The 10,203-nt window shown below is 42.6% G+C and overlaps 1 protein-coding gene across 1 annotated transcript in view; it reads right to left on the reverse strand.

Annotated features, from left to right (window-relative positions):
• The window catches only part of SBNO1 (strawberry notch homolog 1 (Drosophila)), a 56,783-nt gene extending 48,211 nt beyond the window's left edge, over window positions 1–8,572 (reverse strand). The window contains exons 1-5 of the mRNA XM_011964539.1: window positions 8,557–8,572; window positions 6,893–6,989; window positions 4,539–4,699; window positions 1,500–1,633; window positions 658–748 (exon numbers count right to left, since the gene is read on the reverse strand). Of these exons, the coding sequence (XP_011819929.1) occupies window positions 658–748; window positions 1,500–1,633; window positions 4,539–4,699; window positions 6,893–6,989; window positions 8,557–8,559 (486 nt within the window). The 5' untranslated portion in view covers window positions 8,560–8,572. The remainder of the gene's footprint in view (window positions 1–657; window positions 749–1,499; window positions 1,634–4,538; window positions 4,700–6,892; window positions 6,990–8,556) is intronic.
• Window positions 8,573–10,203: the final 1,631 nt, after the last annotated feature.

Here is a 10,203-nt window from a genome sequence, read left to right on the forward strand (position 1 = left end):
CCCGGCCAAGTTACTTATTTTCAAAGGGCTACTAGGGAGGCCCTTCCAGGAACCCTATCAGTCTATTTTAACATTATAACACCAACAATTGGTGCATGCAGAGTAAGTCAATAAAGATTTGCTAACTGAACCTTAACATTCTAAAACACACTGGTACATGTTGTCTTTCACCTTACAGAACTGTTTTCACATGAGCAGAGGTATGGGTAACTCAAGTCCATTAGCTGTAAAAATACTGAAACCAGTCTGCCCAAGCCATAACTATCTACATCACATAGGATTTGGTGACCTATAGTGCAAGGTATCCCAACTGTCTACACTGCACCCTTATGACATATAAACTATAGAAGACAGACACAAGTAACACTGAAAACTGAGAGAATCGACTGGTGTGCACTGTACACTTAGAGCACATCTCAATGTGGACTGGTCATTTACACGGCTCAATAGCCACATGTGATGAGTGGCTACTGAGTTAGTGTTTAGCACACAGGAATCCACAAACCAACAATAGTGGCTAGTACTCACTATGCTTTCTGTGGAGTAACATCAAAGTTTTCCAAAAAGTTTCCCCTTATATAGATAGCTATTATTATTTTCATCTCACAGATGAGTCAATATTTATTGAATGACCAACTGAATAAAAATATTTCATACCTTATTTAATGAATGAACCAAAATGTTTTTTGCTCCAATATCCCTTAAATCTCTTTCAGCATCATACTTTAAGTCATTTGAAACACTAAACCTGCCAAAATATTAAAAAGCACAAATTAAATACAAATTATACCATTCTAGAATTCAGAAATTAATAAAGCCAGGTCGTGACACTTCAAAAAAAAAAAAGAAAAGAAAAATACACTTACTCATTGAAACCAATCCCACCGAGTGCAGTGGCTCACAACCATAATCCCAGCACTTTGGGAGCCTGAGGCAGGAGGACTGCCTGAGCCCAGGAGTTCAAGACCAGCCTGGGCAACACAAGAGCCCATATCTACAAAAAATTAGCCAAGCATGGTAGTGTATGCCTGTAGTCCCAGCTACTCAGGAGGCTGAGGCAGGAGAATTGCTTGAGCCCCAGTGGTAGAGGCTGCAGTGAGCCAGGAATGTGCCACAGCACTCCAGTCTGGGTGACAAAGACTTGACAGGAAGGGGGATCCCATCCCCACATGCTAAAGTAATTATTTACTAACAAAAGCTTCCACAGTCAGTTTTTTTTTTTTTCTTTTTTCTTTTTGAGATGGTGTCTCACTCTGTCACCCAGGCTGGAGTGCAGTGGCGAGATCTCGGCTCACTGCAAACTCTGCCTCCCGGATTCACGCCATTCTCCTGCCTCAGCCTCCTGAGGAGCTGGGACTACAGGCACCAACCACGACGCTTGGCTAATTTTTTGTATTTTTAGTAGAGATGGAGTTCCATCGTTGTTAGCCAGGATGGTCTCGATCTCCTGACCTCGTGATTGGCCACGCCCAGCCCAGAGTCAGTTTTTAAACACTTACCACAATGCTCGTTTTCTACTCAACAAATAATTTTCATAGATGATTCCTGCTATCGTCCTTCCTTTTCCTACACCAGCACCATCACCTATTAAGAAGCCAGCACGATCTCCATTAGGTAGGAAAGTTTCATGTTGCTGAAAAACAAAAAGCTGGTAATTAATATAATCCTTCAGATATTTTGGTGATCAATCTTTCATACACTGTTTTTAGGAATAGAAGTATATTGATGTTATCTGTTTTTTGTTTTGTATATATATTTTGTGACTTTGTTTTTACATAAATTTCATACAGTTTTGGATTTTTTTTTTTTGAGACGGAGTCGTGCACTGTCGCCCAGGCTGGAGTGCAGTGGCGCAATCTCGGCTCACTGCAAGCTCCGCCTCCCGGGTTCACATCATTCTCCTGCCTCAGCCTCCTCAGTAGCTGGGGCTACAGGCACCCGCCACCACGCCCGGCTAATTTTTTGTATTTTTAGTAGAGACGGGGTTTCACCACGTTAGCTAGGATGGTCTCGATCTCCTGACCTCGTGATCCGCCCGCCTCAGCCTCCCAAAGTGCTGGGATTACAGGCGTGAGCCACCACGCCCGGCCAAATTTCAAAGTTTTGGCTTTTAATGTGGATACTTTCTTTTTTCTTTTCTTTTTTTGAGATGAAGTCTCGCTCTGTCACCAGACTGAAGTGCAATGGCATAATCTTGGCTCACTGCAACCTCCGACTCCCTACTGAAGCTATTTTGCTGCCTCAGCCTCCCGAGTATCTGGGATGACAGGCAGGCGCCACCACGTCCAGCTAATTTTTTGTATCTTTAGTAGATGGGTTTCACTGTGTTGACCAGGATGGTCTCGATTTCCTCACCTCATGATGCGCACGCCTCAGCCTCCCAAAGTGCTGGGATTACAGGCGTGAGCCACCACGCTCAGCTTAATGTGGATACTTTCTACATATTTACTGTATATTATTTCCTGCTACTCTCCCATGCATCAGGTAACTAAAGTTAACCAACTGGTGAGCCCGCCTACTCCCCTCATCAACACTTGCAGAATCAAATAGAAAGTTTTTTTTTTGGAGGCAGAGTTTCGCTCTTGTTGCCCAGGCTGGAGTGCAATGGCACAATTTCGGCTCACCGCAACCTCCGCCTCCTGAGTTCAAGCGATTCTCCTGCCTCAGCCTCCCAAGTAGCTGGGATTACAGGTGTGTGCCACCACGCATGGCTAGTTTTGTATTTTAAGTAGAGACGGGGTTTCACCATGTTGGCCAGGCTGTTCTCAAACTCCTGACCCACCCGCCTCAGCCTTCCAAAGTGCTGGGATTATAGGCGTGAGCCACCACACCCGGCCAATGGTTTGTTGTTTGTTTTTTTTTCTTTGAGATAGTCTCAGCGCACTGCAACCTCCACATCCTGGATTTAAGCGACTCTCCTTAGGTTCCCGAGTAGCTGGGATTACAGGTGTGCACCACCATGCCTGGCTAATTTTTGTATTTTTGGTAGAGACAGGGTTTCACCACGTTGGCCAGGCTGGTCTCAAACTCCTGACCTCAGGATGACCCAACTGACTCGGCCTCCCAAACTGCTGGGACTGGGCCAGGCACCGTGGCTCACGCCTGTAATCCCAGCACTTTGGCAGGCTGAGGTGGGTGGATCATGAGGTCAGGAAATCGAGACCATCCTGGCTAACATGGTGAAACCCCATCTCCACTAAAAGTAGAAAAAATTAGCCAGGTGTGCGAGGCGGAGGCTTCAGTGAGCCTAGATTGCACCACTGCACTCCAGCCTGGGTGACACAGCGAGACTCCGTCTCAAAAAAAAAAAAAAAAAAAATGCTGGGATTACAGGCGTGAGCCACCATGCCCAGCTGAATTAAAAGTTTTGTATCACACAAAATATGGAGGATAAATGGCTATTTTGGTCATTACTTATTTTATAGATATGGAATATAACTGAAATCACTTCAAGACAACTGTTTAACTCTACCTCACATCATTTTAAAAGCCCACACAACACCCCAAAGTCCAATAATATCACAGTTTATGCAATCACCCCCCAATAATGTGGATGCTCAAATCTCTTCCAGCTGGGGGGACCAAAGGTACAACAAATATCATTCTGCATATGTTCTTATCTACAGTTCTAGGGAACACACTCCTAGGAATGGGTATATATATACACACACACACATATATACATATAATTTTTTTTTTTTTTTTTGAGACAGGGTCTTGTTCCCATCACCCAGGCTAGAGTGACAAGATCACAGCTTATTGCAGCCTCGACTTCCCTGGCTGAGGTGATTCCCCTACCTCAGCCTCCCGAGAAACTGGGACTATAGGCGCATGCCACTACACTCAGCTAATTTTTTGTATTTTTAGTAGACATGATGTTTCACCATGTTACCCAGACTGGTCCTGAACTCCTGGGCTCAAGCACCCAGCTCAGCCTCCCAAAGTGCTGGGATTGCAGAAATGAGCCACTGCGCCTGGTCAATATACTTTTTTCTTTTTTTTTTTGAGACAGAGTCTTGCTCTGTTGCCTAGGCTGGAGTGCTGTGGCGCCATCTCGGCTCACTGCAAGCTCCGCCTCCAAGGTTCAAGCCATTCTCCTGCCTCAGCCTCCTGAGTAGCTGGGACTACAGGCGCCCGCCACCACGTCCTGCTAATTTTTTTGTATTTTTGGTAGAGACAGGGTTTCACTGTGTTAGCCAGGATGGTCTCGTCTCCAGACCTCGTGATCCGCCCGCCTCGGCCTCACAAAGTGCTGGGATTACACGCGTAAGCCACCGTGCCCGGCCCATATTTTTAATTTTAATAGATACTCTCAGTAAATTCCAAGAAAGTTATAACATTTGCCATTTCCACTGGAAATGCACTACCTGTATCTCTTCTACACTTCTAAATTTAATTTTCCAACACACTAAACTTTCATAAAAATCACATTTACAGGGTTTTCATACAAGGAAAAGTTACTTTTAGATTGAAACAACTATGTTATATGGAATAGGATAAAATAATTATTGTATTAATTATGAAATATTATTGCTTACCTGGGCTGCATATGTAATTGCCTCAAGCTGCAATGCTGATAACCAGCCATTATCAATGGTTTCCTCAGAAATGGATGTTTTGTACCAAACATCAGGAGGAGTAACACTGGATAAAGAGCTAGTTTCCACTACAGCATCTGGATGACGCAAGCCAATTTTTACTAAACAAAAATGTAAAAACAAAATATTTTAATTATTCTAAGTAATAACATTTCTAGTTTCATTATAAGATATTTTATTATTTTTCTTATGATAAAGAAAATAAAAAGTATTCACTCTGGGCTTCTATAAAAAGTCACTGACGATAAAGTAGTATCTATATTTGACTAAAATAATTTATGAACTACATATGGTTAAAATAGAGATTTGGGCCAGGTGGGTGGCTCACGCGTGTAATCTTAGCACTTTAGGAGGCCGAGGGATCACTTGAGGTCAGGCGTTCAAGACCAGCCTGGCCAACATAGCAAAACCCTGTCTCTACTAAAAATACAAAAATTAGCTGGGCATGTTGGCACACGCCTGTAATTCCAGCTACTCAGGAGGCTGAGGAACGAGAATTGCTTGAACCCAGGAGACGGAGGTTGCAATGAGCCAAGACTGCGCCACTGCACTCCAGCCTGAGTGGAGTGAGCCTCTGTCTCAAAAAATAAATAAATAAACTTAAATAATAAATAAAATAAAATAGAGATTTGCTGATTAAAAAAGATCTAAAAAAACACCAACTTGGTTCATACCAGCAGGCTCTCTAGTAGTAACAAAACATAATGCCAGATTAAGGAGTTCTGTTACTTCAGTCCTTCACTCAGTAAAACAAAAGTTTGCAATATAATTATACTTTGAGGCTAGGCACGAAGGCTCATGCTTATCATCTCAGCACTTTGGGAGCCAAAGCAGGAGTATCATTTGAGGCCAAGAGTTTAAGACCAGCCTCCCCAACATAGTGAGACCTTCATCTCTACAATTAAAATCCAAAAATTAGCTGGGCATGGTGGTGGGACTTGTGGTCTGAGCTACTCAGGAGGCTGAGGCGGGAAGATTGCTTGAGCCTTGAAGGCTGAGGCTGCAGTGAGCTAAGATTGCGCCACTGCCTGGCTGGGTGTGGTGGCTCACGTCTGTAATCCCAGCACTTTGGGAAGCCAAGGTGGGCGGATCTCCTGAGGTCAGGCATTCGAGACCAGCCTGGCCAACACGGTGAAACCCCATTTCTACTAAAAATACAAAAATCAGCCAGGTATGGTGGTACATGCCTGTAATCCTAGCTACTCAGGAGACTGAGGCATGAGAATTGCTTGAATCCAGGAGGGATCCTGGGAGGCGGAGGTTGCAGTGAGGCGAGAGCATGCCACTGCACTCCAGACTGAGTAAAAAGCCAGACCCCACCTTAAGAACAATAATATATTTTACTTTGAAACGTATTTGAAAGACAAACTTGGCTATAAAATTAAACAACCAAGTCCCCAAAATGTACAACATGAATACATTAAAATAATGATCAGGGAACTTTTTCTGTAAAGGGTCTGAGAATGATTTTGCCATTTTAGGCCATCCTGTCTCTTGTACAACTACTTAACATTGCTGTTGCAGTGTCAACGCAGCCATAGATAATATGTAAACCAATAATCATGCCTGTTACGATAAAACTTTATTTACTATAAAAGAGGGATTGGTCCAGATTGAGTTTGCTGCCCTCTGGCTTAAAGGGCCATAAACTCTTTCAACCCTTTTGCAAAATGATTATTGGAATAAAAAAAAACAGAAGTTCAGATAGGACCCCTAAAATTCATTATAGGTGACCAGAAAAGGATGGAATCTTGGATTCTATAAGTAGTTCATAAAAAGAGAATTGTAGTTCAATTCAAATGGTATTATTAGTGGCTTTTTATAGAAACCAAGACTACACGAAAGACAAATTCTAGACACAGATTTGTTTCCTATAACGAAAAAGTGAAAATTTTATGCAAATACTAAAAACCTAATTTTCAACTTCATATAGTGGCTGCTAAAAAAAAGAATCATGGTTATACAAAAGGGAGAAACAAAGTTAATTAAAAACTATGGAATTCAAATAGCACAATTATTTTTATAATTTCAATGTTTTAACAATTTTAGACAAGTTGTATTAAATATGTATCTTAGCTTTATATATCTTTACAATTACCTTTGATTTTTATAATCACTACTCCTACGAACAAAATTAACTTAAATTAAAATCCAAGCTTCTTTAGTTTTGGTTTTAAAAGACTCTGACCTAAAAGATTCTAAATTTATATGGAAAAAACAAAACAAAACAAAAAGCAGCAAAGAAACCACAGTAAAACTTTGATATAAGTAACTGACAAATCCCGAAGACATACATTTTATTGGCATGTATTCTGCATAGGTTTCTGCATGACCCATTTCTTCTTCGTCTTCTTCCTCTGGTTCATCATCTTCTTTTACAACAGGAACCTTCTGTAACACAGAAAGAGTACAATCAATCAAATCCAGGGACCAGACGCCCAGCCAACACACAGAAAAACTCTCTTGTAGGAACACCTACGATTTTCCATCATGGAAACATGACGCGCCACCTTAATACTCCCTAAAATTTGGGCCACACTTTGTGGCTTTCCTGCTTCTTCAATAATGAGCACAGACAACGAGGACCTACTCTATCTCTTACCCACAAATGGGTCACCACAAGACTCCATGTCCTTCTGGCCACCATCATGTCAAGCTGCTTTCCCCTTCAATTCTGCCTACCATCCCTCCTTGATGCCCAGAACTCTCTCTGCACTCAGACTTCACCTTCATTCTAGTTCCAGGAGAAAGAGCAAGCAGTGTGCCTGGCTCTTCCTAGTGCAGAACTGGAGTGAACCCTAGCAAAGGTGGATGGGCCCCAAAGGACCCTGCATCACCACAAGCAGGACCTCTCAGTCTCACATCCCACCTTCTTCTCAGTTCACTTCTATTTGTCTGCTTTCTCGCATATCCTAAAACCAAAACCCCAGAAGACTGGAGTTTATTTTAAAGGCTCTTATGAAGAACAGAAAAATTTACTTCAGACTTCTGTGTTGCCACAGGTGCAATCATGATCATATATAAGATGGCCATATAATTTATTCTCCAAACCCTGGCACATTTGAGTTGGGGAGCTACTGAGGATTACACTGAGAAAACAGAAGGAAACCCAGACTGTCCTCGGCAAACCAACTGAATGGTCACCACTGTTATGCTTCCCGATTCTTCCTCTACAGGATCATAAAGGAATAAAGGAAGATCCGGAACAAGCCACTTTTCATTACCAGTACAATCCTTAGGCAATTGTTTATCAGCATGCACTTGTCCAGGGAAGAATATAAAGAAACTGTTGGGAAACTCAGTATGCCAAGGGAATAGGAGAACAAAAACCTACAGGTTAAGACAAATTAAGGCAAGATCAAGACAGCATTAAAAGTTAAGGACAGGCTCTTTTTTCATTTACCTCAGAATTTAGAGCAGAATATGGTTGCAAATAGATAATAAATGTGAAATGGAAAAGAGGTGAGACATAACCATCCAATCAACATTAACCTATGGAGTCTTTAGATAAAATCTAAGAACTTGGAATGTTCTCAGAAATTATGCTAAAATAAAACTCAATTTCAGAAATTTGAGGCAAAATAGGACTGGCCAAAGGAATAGATTTGAATCCCAATTCTGCTGTTATAACTGTGTAGTCTGTTTTTAATTTAGGCAAATTACCTAAATTCTGGGTCCTCTCCACCCCAACCATCTAACCCTGTCCTCGCTTATAAAATAGAAATGTATTCTATGCTAAGATAAACGGCGTCCTTTCTCCCTCCATCCTTTATTCTTCTACCTAGAGTTTTTTAAAATCATCATAAAATTGATGATAACTGAATAACTGAAGGATAAGTTGGTAATACTGAAGGACTACTATTATCCAGGGAACAAACAAACACCTTGAAGCCAGGTGCATGTGAGATGGCAACTGACATCAAATTCAGGTCAAACAGATAACTCAGATGAGGGAGACCATGGTACCTGGGAAATCTTTGCCTGGGCGTGGTGGCTCACGCCTGTAATCCCAGCACTTGGGCGGCAGAGGCGGGCGGATCACCTGAGGTCAGGAGTTCAAGACCAGCCTGGCCAACATGGCAAAACCCCATCTCTACTAAAACATAAGGGCCAGGCGGTGCCTCACACCTGAAATCTCAGCACTTTAGGAGGCCGAGGCGAGTGAATCACGAGGTCAGGAATTTATGACCAGCCTTGCCAAAATGGTGAAACCGTGTCTCTACTAAAAAATCCAAAAAAAAAAAAATTAGCAGGGCGTAGTGGCAGGCGCCTGTAATCCCAGCTACTTGGGAGGCTGAGGCAGAGAACTGCTTGAACCCGGGAAGCGGAGGATGCAGCGAGCCAGGACCGCACCAATGCACTCCAGCCTGTGTGATAAGAGTGAGACTCCATCTAAAAATAAATACATAAATAAAATAAAAAATACAAAAATTATCTGGGTATGGCAGGGAGGAAGTAGGGGGGCCGCCTGTAATCCCAGCTGCTCAGGAGGCTGAGGCAGGACAATCACTTGAACCTGGGAGGCAGAGGTTGCAGTGAGCTGAGATCGTGCCACTGCCCTCCAGCCTGGGTGACACAGCAAGACACCATCTTAAAACACACACACACACACACACACACACACACAAACACACACATATTTGTTGACTAGTTTGGTTCATGGGCTATCAGTCTGCAGTCTCTCTGAGATGTTACTTAACTGCTAGGCCAATAAAAAACTTACAGCATATAATGGACTGAAATGGAAATGGTGAGAACCACATAAAACATTTCTTGAAGAAATATGCATTCTTAGTTTCCAAAAATCACCTTCCAAGTGCTGTTGGTAGACAATCACTAAGTAAACTGGGTACTGCCAGTGGCACTATTGTTCTCCTGGTCCCCATTCAAAACCTCAGCTACAGTGTGCTGTATTGTCTCCAATTCCATATTCCAGAACCAAGTTCCAAAATTATTTTGGTATCGTTATTGTACAGTCATCTCTTTTTTCCCTTTCCCCTCTCCCTTTTCCAATCCCCTCTGCGAGGTCTCTAGTACACCCCTTTTTACTTCCCCTTTACGTTAACCAACTTTACAACATATCTCTTTTGCCTTCTCCTACTCATCCTGAATCTGTCTTCCCTATCCCCTTACTGAGTCTGCACCCCAACTTCTCCCGAATCACTAACATCTCTACGGCTCAGAGGTCCTAGACTAAGTCCAAAGTCCTTCTTCAAACTCAATTCAGCACAGGGTTCCTTGGCCTCCTAGCACTTTGAGAGGCTGAGATGGAGGGACCACTTGAGGTCAGGCATTCGAGACCAGTTTGGCTAATGTGGTAAAACCCTGTCTCTACTAAAAATACAAAAATTAGCCAGGCCTGGTGGCGGGCACCTGTAATCCCAGCTACTCAGGAGGCTGAGGCAGAAGAATTGCTTGAATCTGGGAGGCGGAGGTTGCAGTGAGCCAAGATCACACCACTACACTCCAGCCTGGGCAACAGAGCAAGACTCCATCTCAAAACAAATCAAAACAAACAACAACAACAACAACAACAAAAAAAACCTCAATTCAGGACCCTCCATGGAGCCCAGACCTACTTTTACCATTTCTTTCTACAAGCTAA

The sequence above is a fragment of the Mandrillus leucophaeus genome, unplaced genomic scaffold, assembly GCF_000951045.1.
Source record: "Mandrillus leucophaeus isolate KB7577 unplaced genomic scaffold, Mleu.le_1.0 Scaffold7, whole genome shotgun sequence".
Lineage (NCBI taxonomy): Eukaryota > Metazoa > Chordata > Mammalia > Primates > Cercopithecidae > Mandrillus > Mandrillus leucophaeus.